Source organism: Terrapene carolina, unplaced genomic scaffold (assembly GCF_002925995.2).
Source record: "Terrapene carolina triunguis isolate 2854851 unplaced genomic scaffold, T_m_triunguis-2.0 Scaffold836, whole genome shotgun sequence".
Classification (NCBI taxonomy): Eukaryota; Metazoa; Chordata; order Testudines; family Emydidae; genus Terrapene; species Terrapene triunguis.
This window is the reverse complement of record NW_020665187.1, coordinates 3,537,750-3,554,241: the sequence shown is the minus strand read 5'-3', so window position 1 is coordinate 3,554,241 and position 16,492 is coordinate 3,537,750. Positions and strand designations below refer to the sequence as shown.

The window sequence follows — 16,492 nt, the reverse complement described above, 5'->3', positions numbered from 1 at the left end:
CTAAATACCTTGGAGAGGATGGGACCAGCTTCCCGGCTGGTATAAATTGGTTAAAGTCAATAAGCCATTACCCCAGTTGTTGTAATTCTGTGTAACTCCCTTGACATCAGTGGGTTAGATTCTCAATTGATGTAAATTGGTGTAGCTCCACTGGAGTCAAGGGGCCAGCTCCCCAGATGGCGTAAATCAGCATCAATCCATTGAAGTCACTGGCCAGATTGTCAGCTGACTAGTGTAGGTTAATTGATGCCTGCTGAGAATTTGGCCTACAGGTGTAGCAGAGATCAGAATCTGTCACAAGTGTGTAATAAAAATGTGACCTACTGGAGTACTGGTAAGGGACTGATCTTTATTTTGTGTCCCCAGTTGGATGATGTGGGCTGGTTGAGAAAAGGTTAATATGTCCAGTCTCAGCATCCAAAACAAATAAAAAAGCTGTAGTGAGTTGCTGGTGATAGAAAGGTGGCTGCGTTCCACCCCAGAGGTGGCTGCATTTCAGTGGTGGGTGAGTAATCATTACGGACCCACTTCTACCATCTGTTCTCATTCTGAGGAATACCTTTACTCTTGGAATAAATTACTATTCAGGGTCAGGATAGCAGAATTCCTGCTTTGAGCGGGGGGTTGGACTAGATGACCTCCTGAGGTCCCTTCCAATCCTGATCTTCTATGATTCTATGAATATGGTCTTATGCGGAAGCAGTTTGTAAAGCACTTTGGGATGAAAGATACTATATAAATGTGAGTCTGTTATTTTATTGATTTGATATGTAAAAGCAAATTTAAAGTGCTTTATTTGAAATTAATACAACAAATATTCAACCATGTTTAAAAGAATCATTTTCATGGCTTCGTTCCATTTCATTTTAGCTTTAAAGACAATCACAATGAACAATAAGTTAAATGTCTATAGCAGAAAGAGAACAGTCACTGATATGGGTTAGTATGGAAATGTAAAAATGAAGAATCTGAATAGATATAGACAGTCATTATTTATGCCATCTGATTGCTAAGGTAAGTTTTGGGTAAGTTTCTTGGGTTCTTCTGTCAGCCAGTGAGAATTAAGTTTTCCTTAGGAAAGTAACTAAAATAAGAAATATTTTTTTAAAAAAGAAAAGAAAATTGGTGATTTAAATGATATTTTTTGCAACTGACGCAACTCACATTTTAAATCCGTGAATTCTATCACTTTAGCTCAATCTACAGAGAAGCAGGGCAAGCTTTTTTTTAAACTATTCTGATTGGAAGAAGAGGCTTGGGGGCAGGGAGCCATCCTGACATAGAACAGGTGAAGCCACCGCTGCTTTACCTGCTGGGGCAAATGCAGCCACCTCTGGGGTGGGATGCGGCAGCTCTTTAAGAGCCTCACAAGGATGCTTGTGACAATTTAATACAGGAATAAGAAGGAGCTTGGGAATACAGTGAGTTAGACTTGGAGGCAAATGTCTAGGGAACAAGCAGGGAGATGGCTCTAGGGCATACAGAGGGGCTGTAGTTCTCTGTCGAAACATGGGAGCTGGCAGCCCGGAGGAACCAGCCAGATGAAGTTTATAAAAGCTCTTCTGGTAGGATGAATGAAGTATCCTTCATATCTCTGTGGAAAACCTTCTGTGCTGTTCCCTGCATAGAATCGGCCGTGTGTGAGACGCTTGCTGCTCGTTACATGGGGCAAACTCCAGTCTGTATCCAAGCAGCCATACCAGTGAGAGAAGTGTGAGATGGGGGCGGTGGGGGGGGGAAGTGGACCAGAATAGGTAGCAATCTCCCCGCTCCATTAAATGACAACAGTAATAAAAAACAATGCTAATATATAGTGTGTTCAAGTGCTCAGCAAATGTGAATCCATCCTGAGAGCTCAGTGAGGTGGGAAGTAGTCTTACCCTCCTTCTACAGATGGGGAAACTGAGGTACGGAGAAAAGAAGTGATGTGGCACATGACGTTCGGTGGCAGAGCTGGGAGTCGGACCCAGGAGTTCTGCCTACTGGGGTTGCCATGCTGAGACTGCTAGGGGTCAGTATGTTCTGTAGGTGGAGCCGGTGTTTGGTTCAGGGAAGGGGATGTTGATGGATCGTAAAGGTGGAAAGCTGGCGAGCGTAGGGAAGGTTACGTGAATTGCCCAGGGAACGGGGCACAGCTAACAATAGAAGCAAACCTTTTATGGCTCATTGGGGCAACCTCTGGCACCTTTACTCCTCGGCAAAGGGGGGAAAGTGCATTTGTCACCCACGACGTGTGCTTGTCTAGAACAGATGCCGGAGAACGTGGCTAGCTCCTTTTGCAGCCCATGGGGGCTTCGCTAGACTTTCTCCGTCATGCCCCTTGGCAGAGTCTGCGGGGAGTGCAGCTCCATCGACTGCCTCCGGCGAACATCACGCTCTTCCCAGTCCTCCTCAGGCTCGAAGCCTTTGAAGACGGCGAGTCTCTCTGATAGGGTCTTGGTGTGTGGGAAGAGAATATAATTGTAGATCAGCGAGGCCACCACTGCGCCAGCCAAGGGCCCCAACCAGAAGACCTGGGCAGATGGAGAGAGAAAAAAAATAAGGCTTCCGAATGAGCTGTAGGACTCAGACATTTAGCTGGAACTTGAGATGAACACCAGATATTTATGGATCTGAGTCTGGTCTTCAAGCCACCTAGGCTTGAGTTCACTCTGCATTTGAGAACCAATGGGGCTCAAAATTTGCCCACGGCCATAAACTTTTCATCCCAGTGGGACACATACATACATCTATATTTGCTCCATCCTGATCTCCGCTGCTGTTTGGACCAGAGATGGACCCAAAACAGAACCTTTTGTCCGAACTCCCATCCCCCAAGCGCTAGTGGTTCTGATCAAATGGATCTGAAAACAACCCTTTTTTTTTTTTTTTCAGTGGTTGGTTTTGTGGAACCAAGATCAAACCAATGAGCTTTTGCAACACCAAATCTGAGTCCACCCCCAACTTCTCATAGCACGGTCCACACTGGTGGCTTAAATTGGCGTCAATTATGTTGCTCCGGGGAGTGGCTAATTCACACCACTGAGCCACATAACTTATGTCGTCTTAAGCTGTAGTGGAGCCATTGCCTAAACCTGGTTTAGGGACTGTGATGAAACCAAGTCGTATAACTTCGGTTTTATTTATTTAGCCACCTTAAACCTTGGTGATTTGGGTAAAATGAGATTCAGGTGTCCACCAAACTTGGTTTGATTTATGCAAAACCCCAAACTGAACCAATGACATTCTGCAAAACTAAAACACAGCTTCCATGGGTTCCCGGGCTCTAGTTCTGAATCTGCTCTTGGCAGGCACATTTTTCGGGTCAACATGCAAAAGAAACATTTTTCAAGATGGCTGTCACCTGACCTCTGACCCAGGAAGTCAATCAAACTCTCAGAACTTTGCTAAAACTTGCCAAGAAGGAGCAAAGCATCTCTTCCCTCTACTCCTTTTCTGGTTCACTGAACACAAACCTTAGATTCCAAACAAATGCCGTCCACATCTGATGGAAAAATTGAACCACACTGGTTCAGACTAGAGTCAAGAAAGATTAGTTTGATAATAACTAGAGTTAAAGTCTCTGTAGGTTTTGTGCCTACTGCCAACTCACATACAATGAACCACACACCCTTTTGCTGTTGCAACTTAGTGCACTTGGTTAGGCAATTAAGGGCTATGGTTTGCTGCGTCTATTGCTCCCAATCTCTAGATCTTTCTTCCAGGCGGCAACCAGAGTCTCGTTTGGATAATATTATTATTACCCTTCTCCCTGTCAAAATGCCAGCAGCTAAGTTGATTCTCGAGAGATCTAGAAATATTGACACAGGCTAGAGTCGGGTCTCCTGAACTAAAAGATGAATCTTTAATTAAAGGTTACGTCATGTGATGAAACTTCCAGGAATACGTCCAACCAAAATTGGCAACTCTATGCACCGCAGCTCCTCCTGCCAAAACTGCACCCAGATCTGCAGCTATGAGGAGTGCAGGGGGCTGAATTCTTACCCAATGGGCGCTGAAGTCTCCTACTATCACAGCTGGGGCGAAAGATCTGGCGGGGTTCATAGAGCAGCCGGTGTAGTGGATCTGCGGGGTGGGAAAAAGGGGCACGGTTATTATTAACCACCAAGCCCTTTCAGCAACAAGACTATTTTTAAACGCCTTCGCCTGTTATTAACAGGCTTCGTTCATTGGCGCTAGCTTTCTGGCCTCCAGGCTGCCTTGTGCTAGGAAAAGAATGACTGGCATCTTTCACCAACCAGTCGCACGGCTGGCAAAGGGAGCTAAATTCTCTCATTGGCTCCTGCTGGAAGGGGCTGGGCCTGGAGTCGCTGGGAGTTTCCCTACAGCGCTGGGAGCTCTTATGGAAAGCGTTGTCTAATGCAGGGTGGTGGCCAACCTGTAGCTCCAGAGTACAGGCTCCGACTCCGGGGCTGGAGCTACAGGCGCCAACTTCCCACTGTGCCGGGGGGTGCTCACTGCTCAACCCCTGGCTCTGCCACAGGCCCTGCCCCCACTCCACCCCTTCCCATCCCCTCCCCTGAGCCTGCCGTGCCCTCGCTCCTCCCCCTCCCCCCCAGAGCCTCCTGCACGCCACGAAACAGCTGGTCGGGAGGTGCAGGGAGGGAGTGGAAGGCGCTGGGAGCCGGGGGACGGGGGAGAGCTGCTGATGTATTACTGTGGCTCTTTGGCAATGTACATTAGTAAATTCTGGCTCTTTCTCGGGGTCCACCCTGCTCTAATGAGTAAAGCACCGAATTGTTGACAGCCTGCTCTGCTACACAGATGTTGGGCAAGTCTCCTCAATTTCCTCCCCTGTAATATGGAGATGATACTGACCTAGATCCCAAAGGGGGTCATTCATGTTTGCAAAGGGCTTTGAGATCCTTGGAGGGAATCTGCATATTAGTCCCTGCTGCATCTTTAGCTTGGGGAATCTAGGGCCGGAGTGATCTGTGTTGGGTATTTATTATTTGTAGTGTTACCATAGTGCTTAGGAGCCATGCACATGCATGTGCTAGGCGCTGCACAAACACAGAATGTTCTCCATCACTGTAGTATCTCAGCACTTCACAATCATTAACGGACTTAGCCTCACAACACCCCTGAGGGCAGGGAAGTGCTACTCTCCCCCTTTGGGAAACTGAGGCACAGAGCGGCTAAGTGACTTGCCCACACAGGAAAGCTGTGGCAGAGCAAGGAATCAAACCCAGCTCTTACGACACCCAGGCTGACACCCTAACCACTGGGCCACTGTAGAGCACCCAACCTAGTGAAACTATCTGGGACATGGGCATGCTTGCGTGTCATGGCTCTAAAACGCAAAAGCCAGGCCGTTGTGACGCACCCCCAGCAAGTGACCCGCGGCGACAGAAAGGCCGATGGACAAGGCTGGCGAGCCGACGTTATCGCTCCTCTGGTCATCGGTGGAAGCGAAAATGCACAGCACCAGCTGGAAGGTGAGGAAGAGCTCGACGGTGACGGCCTGGCCTGGAGTCGTGTCGTTGTGCAGCTGAAACGAGAGGGAAGCAGCTTCTCAGTAACGAGCGCGCGCCCTTCCCCGGTGCTTTAGGATGAGGAACAGGTCGCTGATTCAGAGACATCGAGATGGCTTGGTGAACGGGGCACAAAAGCAAACCAGATGCGTTTTAATACGGCTGAATGTAAATGAAGACATCTGGGAGCAAAGCATGCAGGCCAGACTTACAGGGCAGGGGAGTTCTGTCCTCGGAAGCAGTGACTCTGAAAAAGATTTGGGGGTCGTGGTGGGGAATCACCTGGCTCCGAGCTCCTTGTGTGACACTGTGGCCAAAAAGGGGTAATGCCATCCTAGGAATCATAGACAGGGGGATCTTGAGTAGAAGTAGAGACAGAGGCGCCGACTCCGTGGGTGCGCCAGCCCTGGCGCACCCATGGAAAAAAATTAGTAGGTGCTTAGCACTCACCGGCAGCCAGCTCCCCCCTTTCCCCCCCAGCGCCTCTCGGCTTCCAGCAACCCTGCCGATCAACTCCTCTCCCGCCCTCCCAGCGCCTCCCACTCGCAACCATCAGCTGTTTCGCGACATGCAGGAGGCTCTGGCAGGAAGGGGGAGGAGTGGGGATGGGGCGCGCTCGGGGGAGGGGGCTGGAAAAGGCAGGGAAAAGACAGGGCAGGGGCAGGAAGAGGTGGGGACTTGGGAGAAGGGGTAGGTGGGGCGGGGCTTGGGGCAGAGCGGGGGCGGGAAGAGGCGGGACGGGGGGTGGGGGGGGGCTGGGGGGAAGGGGTCGGCTGGGGGCGGAGCCGGGGTTGAGCACCCCCTGGGCCTGGAGGAAGCTGGTGCCTATGAATAGAGAGTTTATTTTACCTCTGTATTTGGCACTGGTGGGAGCACAGCTGGAATCCTGTGTCCAGTCCTGGTGCCCACAATTCAAGAAGGAGGTTGGTAAATTGGAGAGGGGTTCAGAGAAGAGCCAGGCGAATGATTAAAGGATTGGAAAACGTCGAGACTGAGCGCTTTGAGTCTAGCCATTTAGCTTGCAAAGAGACGGTGAAGGGGGGACTGGATGGCACAGCCTACAAGTATCTCCACGGGGAGCAAATATTTAACAATGGGCTCTTCAATCCAGCCGAGGAAGGTCTAACACGATCCACTAGCTGGAAGTTGACGCTAGACCCGTTTAGACAGGAAAGAAGAGGTTCATTTTTAATGGGGAGAGTCATGAACCACTGGAATCACGTACCAAGGATCGTGGGGGATTCTCCATCACTGACCATTTTTAAATCAAGACGGGGGGCTTTTCTAAAAGATCTGCTCTAGGAAGTATTTTGAGGGAAATTCTCTGGCCTGTGTTATCCAGAAGGTCAGAGTAGATGATCACAAATGGTCCCTTCTGGCCTTAGAATCTATGAATCGCCCTACTAAGCCCTGCCTGGTCCCTCCATCTGGAAGGCTTGGAGAAGGTACAAAGTAAGTATGTGCTGTGTAAGTTGCTCCACAGCACTGCCAAGGTCTTACCAGCATCACCCCCTGCAGTCCCAGGTTCCCTACACAGCCCAGCTGATGCCCTCATATCCTGCTCTGCAAAATCCCTGCTCTGTCAGCCCTTCCTCCACTCCAGCTTTGTCACTACCCCTCAGTCCTCACTTGTGCTCCTCGTCTGGATCCCTCCATCTCTGTCAACGTATCCTCTTGCCTTGCAAGGAACATAGGAACTGCCAGAGTGGATCGGAGTCAGGGGTCCACCTAGTTTTTTTTGAGCCCTTCAAAACTCTTTGGCCTCATTACTACCTTGTGGCAATGAGTTCCACAGGCTTGTTGTGCATTGCATGCAAGAGAATTTTCGTTTTACAGAGGTTGCTGCCTTTCCGTATCCGCCAAAAGTCTCCTTGTTCTTGTACGGTGCTATTCCCATGCTGTGCCTCTTTTAAGGACATTCTGCCAAATGTCTAGTAATTGGGAGGTGTGCCGACAAAGCCCCATAAAATTCATGTCACTTGTGACCCGAGACAGTATTTGAAAAGTTCAAGTGTCTGGAAATGAGAGTTTTATTTTTCACAATGGTAATCACTGATTTTCTCTCTCTCTCTCTCTCTCTCTCTCTCGTGCACACACACAAGCAATACGCACTCAGCATGTATATTTTCCAGGTCAACCTTTTCCAAGAAATCATTTCTGTGCTCAGCAATTGCACTAAACCTAATGTGACCACACTTCAAGATAACATCTCCAGTGTATGTTTTGCAATATAAATGGCAGCTCGTGTTTCCTTAATCCAACGTAAGTGGCGGTACCACTGGATGTTGCTGGTTAATTGTCCAATTTGTGGTGCCACCGGCACTCTGGGGTTGGCCGAGACACGCATTGTTAAATACTGAAATCTAGATGTTTTATACAGAACCAGAAATTTCACCTGCTGTTTTTTGTTTCCTCGCTGCATCACCTCTTTGCCTGCCAGGAAGGTTAAGGGCTAGATTCTGATCTCCATTATGCTGGTGCAAATCCAGGGATTGCATAACTCCGGATTTACATTGGCGTTACTGAAGCCTGGTTTATACACAGGATATGTCTACACTGCTGCCGGAGTCGGAGGTGTGACCACAGCGCACGCAGACGTAGCTGAGCTAGTGTTGATCTAGTAGCTAGAATAGCAATAGCAGTGATGTAGTAAAGTGGTCATCAAAGGGTTAACTAGATTACTCCGGGTACTATGGGTTGGAGCTCTGATCCACTTCTCCCTTACTTTCTGTTTAGTCAATGGGAAGTTTTCCCCATACCCCCGATTCTGTTGTAATGCAGTTAAACAAAGAAACAAGTTTCCTGCCTGTGGTCCTGTGAGTAGACTGATTTTTGTTGCCCTGAGCTGTCCCTTTGCAAAATCCGGCTAGCTGGGTTCTTTGCTATTGTTAGTGGCGCTAGCTATATCCAAAATAGGGATGTCTGTCTACATGTGTGGCAAATTAAATCACACCTCTGATTGCAGTGAAGACATACCCACAGACTTTGTACAGTCATTTAGGGAATGTGATTCCTTTTTAAGATGCAATAGTCATACCAGTACAGCTCCTACCGTAAAAGTGCTTTACACCAGCATACTTTATTCCTCCTCCCTTACAGGAATAAGTCATACAGGTGTGAGGAATTTTATACTGGCATAACTGCATTCACACTGGGGGAGGTTGAACTGCTTTCACTATAGCGGTATAGTTAAAGCAGTGAACTTTTGGGTGTAGACAAGGCCTGAGAAGAGACGCTAGTCCCTGTCTTCTTCAGCCTTTTAGTTCAGTGTTGCCAACTCTCATGATTTTGTCATGAGTCTCATGATCATTATTGTTTTCCTTAAAGCCCCAGCTCCTGGAATCAAGTGATGATATTCAGCCTTCCTTCTTCAAGAAAAAGTAAGTTTCTAGCTGTGGAGTAAGTAAGTTTCTAGCTTCAAAATGTGACCCCAGGGCACCCCCAAGGCTCAAAACGCAGAAGGCAAATAAAAAAAGCAGCAAATCTAGTATTTTGACGTAATTGCATGATTTTTAAAGCCAATCTCAGGATTTTGGGTGCGCATGACTCATGAGTTGTGAACATTTGGGGTTGGCGATACTGTGTTATTTACAAACCAGAGCTGATCCTTTCACCTCCCTGTGTAGTGTGAGGAGCTCGCCATGTCACAGGCAGGTTGCACGCTGGGGGGGAGAGTTATAGAGCTCTGGAACGGCAGGCATCTGTCTGTGCCCAGGACAGGTACATGCAAGGAGCAGTGGGACAGTGCAGTGCACCTTACTCACTGGCCTGGAAGGGGAGCTCAGTCCCGTGGTCCTTTCGCATGCGCAAAGCCTAGCTCTGTGCGTCCTTACTGCTCTGACTGATTCCAAAGCATAAACACGGTGAGCGCTGCTGAAGGGCTCACCAACTATTTAAAGGGATAGTACGCTATTCCTTTGCCTGACAACAGCTGAGAGATGCTGTTACCTTTCTGTCGGTCCTGACCTGGATTTGATTCAAATTGCTAGATCACTTTAAAAATACAGGGCCTGACGCGACTTGCCCTCGACCTTGAGTAATCATTTACAGCTATATAGACTTTAAGGTCAGAAGGGACCATCATGATCATCTAGTCTGAATCCTGCGCATTGCAGGCCACAGAACCTCACCCACCCACTGCTTTAATAGACCCCTAACCTATGGCTGAGTACCTGAAGTCCTCAAATCGCGATTTAAAGACTTGTATAAAGCGCTACTATCTATTTAAGGTACTTGTATGTCCCCCCATTATTGTAGTATCCAAAGTCTTTAAGGTATTTATCCTCACAGTTCCCCTATAAGGCAGAGGTGTGCTATTATCCCCATTTTACATGTGGGGAAACTGAGGCATGGAGCAGCTATGTGATTTGTATAATATCACACAGGAAATCTGTGGCAGGACAGGTACTTGAACTCTGGTCTCCATCATAGGTCCTGTTTTCTAGATCTTTAATCATTTGGGTTGCTCTTCTCTGGACTTTCTCCTGTTTGTCCATCTCTTTCCTTAAATGTGGCTCCCAGAACTGGACACAATACTCCAGCTGAGGCCTAATCAGTGCGGAGTAGAGCGGAAGCATTACTTCTTGTATCTTGCTTACAACACTCCTGCTAATGCAGCCCAGAATGAAGTTTGCTTTTTTGCAAGTGTTACACTGTTGATTCATATTTAGCTTGTGATCCACTATGACCCCCAGATCCCTTTCTGCAGTACTCCTTCCTAGGCCGTCATTTCCTATTTTGTATGTGTGCAACTGATTGTTTCTTCCTAAGTGGAGTATTTTGCATTTGGCCTTGTTGAATTTCATCCTATTTACTTCAGACCATTTCTCCAGTTTGTCCAGATCATTTTGAATTTTAATTCTATGCTCCACAGCATTTGCAATCCCTCCCAGCTTGGTATCGTCCGCAAACTTTATAAGTGTACTCTCTATGCCATTATCTAAATCATTGATGAAGATATTGAACAGAACCAGACCCAGAACTGATCCTTGCAGGACCCCACTCGTCATGCCCTTCCAGCATGACTGTGAACCACTGATTACGCTCTGGGAACAGTTTTCCAACCAGTTTTGCACCCAACTTATGGAGCTCCATCTAGGTTGTATTTCCCTAGTTTGTTTATGAGAAGGTCATGCCAGACAAAAGTCAAGATATACCACATCGACTACTTCCCCACATCCACAAGGCTTATTACCCTGTCAAAGAAAGCTATTAGGTTGGTTTGACAGGATTTGTTCTTGACAAATCCATGCTGACTCTTACTTATCACCTTATTATCTTCTAAGTGTCTGCAAATTGATTGCTTAATTATTTGCTCCATTATCTTTCCGGGCACTGAAGTTAAGCTGACTGGCCTGTAATTCCCTGGGTTGTCCTTAGATGGGCACTATATTTGCCCTTTTCCAATCCTCTGGAATCGTACCCGTCGGCCATGACTTTTCAAAGATAATCGCTAATGGCTCAGATCTCTCCTCAGTCAGCTCCTTGAGAATTCTAGGATGTATTTCATCAGGCCCCGGTGACTTGAAAACATCTAAGTAATTTTTAACTTGTTCTTTCCCTATTTTAGCCTCTGAGCCTACTTCATTTTCACTGGCATTCACTATGTTAGATGTCCAATTGCTACTAAACTTTTTGGTGAAAACTGAAACAAAAAGGTCATTTAGCACGTCTGCCATTTCCACATTTTCTGTTGTTGTTCTCTCCCCCCCCCTAGACTAATGGGTTCACCCTGTCCTTGGTCTTCCTCTTGCTTCTAATGTATTTGTAGAACGTTTTCTTGTTACCCTTTATGTCTCTAGCTAGTTTGATTTCATTTCGCGCCTTGGACTTTCTAATTTTGTCCCCACATACTTGTGTTGTTTGTTTATATTCATCTTTTGGAATTTGACCTAGTTTCCACTTTTTGTAGAACCCTTGTTTGAGTTTCAGATCATTGAAAATCTCCTGGTTAAGCCAGGATGGTCTCTTGCCATACTTCCTATCTTTCCTACGCTGTGGGATAGTTTCCTCGTGTGCCCTTAATAATGTCTCTCTGAAAAACTGCCAACTCTCTTGAACTGTTTTTCCCCTTAGGCCTGGTCTACACTACGACTTTAATTCGGATTTAGCTGCGTTAATCCGAATTAATCCTTAACCCGTCCACACAACGGAGCCAGTTACTTCGAATTAAAGGGCGCTTAAAATCGATTTCTGTACTCCACCCCGACGAGCGGAGTAGCACCAAAATCGATTTTGTTAATTCGAATTAGGGGTAGTGTGGCCGCACACCACCGAATTAATGTGGTTAAAATTAATGGGGTAGTGTGGCCGCACACCACCGAATTAATGTGGTTAAAAACCGAATTAATGTGCTTAGTGTGGCCGCGCACAATCGAATTTATACAATCTGTTTCCCAAATTCGAATTATCTAAATTCGAATTAATCTCGTAGTGTAGACGTACCCTTAGACTTGCTTCCCAAGGGATCTTACCCATCAACCGTTTGCTAAAGTCTGCCTTCTTGAAATCCATTCTCTTTATTCTGCGGTTTTCCCTCCTCCCATTCCTTAGAAGCATGAACTCTGCCACTGCATGATCACTTTCACCCAAGCTGCCTTCCACTTTCAAATTCTCAACCAGTTCTTCCCCATTTGCCAAACTCAAATCTAGAAGAGCCTCTCCCCTAATGGCTTTCTCCACCTTCTGAAATAAAAAAAATGGTCTCCAATACAGTCCAAGAACTTGTTGGAAAATCTGTGCCCAGCTGTGTTATTTTCCCCAGAGACGTCTGGGTAGTTGAAGTCCCCCGTCACCACCAAGTCCTGTGCTTTGGATGATTTGGATGAGAATATGGTCCAGGGGAGTCAGGCTAGTTTACAGCAGCCGAGAATCTGACTCGTAATTTTTTTGTTCTGGTGCCGTGAGCGGCATGGTAAAGGAGAGCCCACATAATGAGAATGCTGGGAGTTAACAGCAGTATTACCAACCCCAAGCATTAAAAGACACAAGTCAGGCCTCTAAAAATCATGAGATTTAAAAAAATTAATATATTTGGGGGGTCTTTTTTGTAGCCTTTTAGTTTTTGAACTTTTAGGATACCCTAGGGGCATTTTCAAACTTTTCTTCGCAGCCGTCAAGGCTGGAAACTTACATGTTTTAAAAATAAAAACTGCCTCTCTCAAAATCATATGACTCCAGGAGCTGAGGATTTAAGAAAGACACCAAATAGCTCAAGACTCGTGATCAAATTATGAGACTTGGCAGTGCTGTTATAGATGCTTTTCTTGTCCTCCTAGGACAGCATGGGGCCAGATTCTCCACTGGCTTGCACCTGGTGTCATTTACAGCTTGCAAAGAGGATTCATAATGCTCACATTCTGATTTTGTAGCTGCTTAACTGCCCCACCCCGCCCTTTTCCCAGGTGTCAATGATGGCACAAAATGCAAGGCAGTGGAGAATCGGGACCCTGTGTGTTAATGACAGGACATCAGCTGGGGTTTCTAGATACAACTCCCCAAGTTCCCTTGTTTTTCTGCCTATAAGTCAGAGATTTAAATCTCTCCCTGCCATTTGATGTTGCACAGTGTATGAAACCATAGTCAAATCCTTCTAACTTGCTCCAGACCAGGGCAGGTGAGGCCGAGAGGTGGCACTGCCAGGGTAGGGATGTCTACCGGGCATTGTGATTAACCAGGTGTGTCCGCTACCAGCCTTTGAAAGTAGAGCATTAAGTGGCATTATCTGATGTGAAGCAGCAATTGTATTAAAAAAAACCCGTCGTACCAGCTCTGATGCCTGGGTGCCTGGAGTAGAACCAGCATCCTGGAAATACTGGCAAGACCTAACATGGTAGGGAGACAGACTACTACAGGGGGGAGGGATAGCTCAGTGGTTTGAGCATTAGCCTGCTAAACCCAGGGTTGAGAGTTCAATCTTTGAAGGGGCCATTTAGGGATCTGGGGCAAAATCAGTACTTGGTCCTGCTAGTGAAGGCAGGGGACTGGACTCAATGACCTTTCAAGGTCCCTTCCAGTTCTATGAGATAGGCATATATCCATATTCCCACACCGACAAGGATATTGTAGAGGTGGTGGAATATGCTGCCAGAGAAGGGTTAAGCATGGCAGCACTAGGAACTACAACATCTCTTATGGCAGGTTGGCTGTGAATGTCCTGACTCTTGTTGGTTGGTCTCATAGGCAGCACTGGGGAATCCATACAGTGGGTGGGAATTGGGAGCAGGACCTCCAAGTTCTATTCCCACGGCTAGAAGGAAGCCTGGTCTAATAGTTGGAACGCAGTACTGGGTGTTAGGACACCTGGGTTCATTCCCAGCAGAAGGAGGGAGTCGGGTTAGAGCAAGGGGGGTCTGGGAGGCAGGACTCCAGGGTTCTATTCCCAGCTATACGTGACCTCGCTTGACTTGCCTTAGTTTCCCCAAAAGCCCTACCCATCCATCACTCCCGTCCCTCCTGAGAGCCCATGCGTTGGCGGATTCCTTACCCTGTTGACGGCCAAGTGTCCCCGGATGTTCGGTGGGGTGAGCTCGTGCAGGAGAGCTGCCCCGGCGACTGCCCCCAGAAGCTGCGCCACCACGTAGAAGACAGCTCTGAGGAAGGAGATGTGAGAGCCCACCAGGCAAGCCACTGTCACTGCCGGGTTGATGTGCGCCCCGCTGACGTGCCCCAGGGCCTGGACCAGCGTGGCGATGGCCAAGCCGAAAGCCAGCGAGATCTGCAGGATGTCTGGGGGGGCCGAAGGCCAGTTGAGGGCAGAGCCCAGGCCAAAGAAGATGAAGAGCAGCGTGGCCAGAAACTCAGCAAAGACAGCCCGGGTGAAGGCTACTGAACGGAGTTCCCACATCATGGGGTTTGCCACGAGCGACCCCTAAAAGCTGCTTGATTGCTGCTCCCGTGGCTTCTCCTTGCAAAGGTGCTGGGGTGCGAGATACCTATCTATCTATATACGTATATATGCAGAAAATCCAGGGATCTGCTGCTGACGGAGGTGGGGTCAGGGGCTTTGGAAACCTGATGCTTTTTTTCCTCTTGTTCCAGCTGTATCTGGCTTCAGACCCTGCCCCCTCAATTAACCTGCGAATGTGACATTTGCCAAGTTCAGGAGCTCATAAATTAGCCTCCAGAGAATCCATAAAACACAAGGCTGAGCTGCGCTATTCCCTGCATTTTACTATGGTCCCTCTTCCTGTGTCATTCCTTTATCCTCTCTCTTCACCACCACCCACCTTTTCAGCAGGGATGGGAGAATAAGGAAGTGGTGTTTTGGGGGAACTAGAGATGGATCTGAACAGCTTGTCTCAGTCTGGACATCCTCAAACTTTGGAGTTTGGATCCAGTCCAAATTATCTATCTATCTATCTATCTATCTAATTGTTTTGCTTTCTTTTTTTCTTGCTCCTCGCCATGTCCATCTGAAGTTTGGCAGGACTAGACCATATTTTTTTTACTGGGCCAAACGATAAGTCCTGGCTCCCCAAGCCCCAGAAGTTTGAGAAGGTTTGAACACGGCTCTCGAGCTGCTCTTTGTGGCTCCGGCCCGTTGCTGCACAAAACGTCTAGCTTTTTCAAACCCTTTGTTAGAACACGAGCAGAATGTGGTTGGTTGGGCTTAGCCTCGTCTGTAATGGGCATTTGTGTATATAGCTATAAACCACCCATCAATTTGATGTGTCTGCTGGTATCTGCCAAGGAGAGACCCAGAACTGGACTGGTACAGTGATGCCAGCAAGTCTCTTTTGCAGTGGCAGAATTGGAACTGGGCGTGCTGCGGGTGAGGGTTGAGGTGCATTGGCAGAGCAGGACTGGAATAGCAGGTTTGTGTAGGGAAGACGTGTGGGTCCGGATTGCGGTGCATCCAGAGTTCTGGAATAGCAGGGGGCCTGGGGACTGTGGGTCAGGCCTGCAGTGCACTGGCAGAGCTGTAGAATAGCTCAGGATTGGAATAACACTGGGGGCTCTGGGTTGGGACTGAGATCTGCATTGGCAAAGCTCGTCCTGCAAAGATGCGTCTGTAATACCAGAAAGAAGCTGGAGTCTGAAAGAGCAAATATTGTCCTGGACCAGCCATTCCAGCATTCCCACATGATAAAGCCATCGGTGACTGCCACGAGGTGTGTCTATAAAGAGATATATAAACTCAGTAGAGCTTGATTCAACAGGCCTCCAGAGTGCATTAGCTTTCTGACCAAGGAATCCCTGTCTCAGAGTCCCTCCTGGGGAGGTGGGATCAAAAGTACCAGGCCGAGGTAGGACCTGGACTCTAAGAATGATTGGCAAGAAATTATGACCAGTGCAAATGATGCACCTTGGCTGGAGAGTTTAATGAACTTTTTAAAAGTTTCATTCAGAGTCTGGAGGAGGAGGAGAATTAGAGGATTGAGCCGGTTCTTTTTTGGTGACCTGGGCTGACCGTCCCTCACCATGGCCTCGTGTTCAGAATCACAATCACGTTTCCTGAGCGCGTGGGCGTTACACACCCCATAATCGCCCTTTCCCTGTTGTTATGAACAATTGTTCCGCTTCGTAATGACTCAGCGTGTCTAATTGCCGAGATATTTAAGTCGCTGAGCACAATAGTCAACTACCCAGCTGTTCCTAGGGTATCCAGCATTGCTTTCGTTTGCTCAGGGATCCCGATGACAGACATGGGTGATGCTGCTCCCTCTACCAGGTTAATAGGCTCATGCTGAACCAAGGTGAACCCTACAATTGCCAACACTGTATTTCAAAACTAAGGGACTGTTGGCTTAGCACCTCTGCCCCACCCCACCTCCTGAGTTTATCATCATTATTATTATAACGACCATCATTATTAATAATGATAATAGTTAATAAGCAGGGCTTACTTACATTCACCAGGGATATTTCCAGCTGCTTTTTGCAGCAACTCCCGATCTTGTTGTAAAGAGAGGAAAAAAATAAGGGACGTCCCTTGTAATAAAGGATTGTTAGCGACCCTATGAGCAGTGCTTAATTTGTGCCAGGATTAAGCCTCTAGGCTTGGCAGTTCGTAGCCC

General features: G+C 47.6%; 1 protein-coding gene across 1 annotated transcript; it reads right to left on the bottom strand.

The window, feature by feature from the left end:
* Positions 1 to 2,297: 2,297 nt before the first annotated feature.
* Positions 2,298 to 14,322, bottom strand: AQP2 (aquaporin 2). The gene is made up of 4 exons (XM_024218426.2): positions 13,960 to 14,322; positions 5,327 to 5,491; positions 3,985 to 4,065; positions 2,298 to 2,513 (listed from the first exon to the last, which is right to left on the bottom strand). The coding sequence occupies exons 1-4, from the start codon at positions 14,320 to 14,322 to the stop codon at positions 2,298 to 2,300; spliced, it is 825 nt and encodes a 274-aa protein (XP_024074194.2).
* Between the last annotated feature and the right edge of the window lie 2,170 nt (positions 14,323 to 16,492).

Excerpts from the sequence above, each read along its gene's own strand:
- AQP2 (XM_024218426.2), bottom strand. The coding sequence starts at position 14,322 with ATGATGTGGGAACTCCGTTCAGTAGCCTTCACCCGGGCTGTCTTTGCT. Across the intron at positions 4,066-5,326 it reads CCGCGGGTCACTTGCTGGGG|ATCCACTACACCGGCTGCTC; the intron begins GTGCGTCACAAC and ends CCCACCCCGCAG. Across the intron at positions 2,514-3,984 it reads GAGACTTCAGCGCCCATTGG|GTCTTCTGGTTGGGGCCCTT; the intron begins GTAAGAATTCAG and ends CCATCTGCCCAG.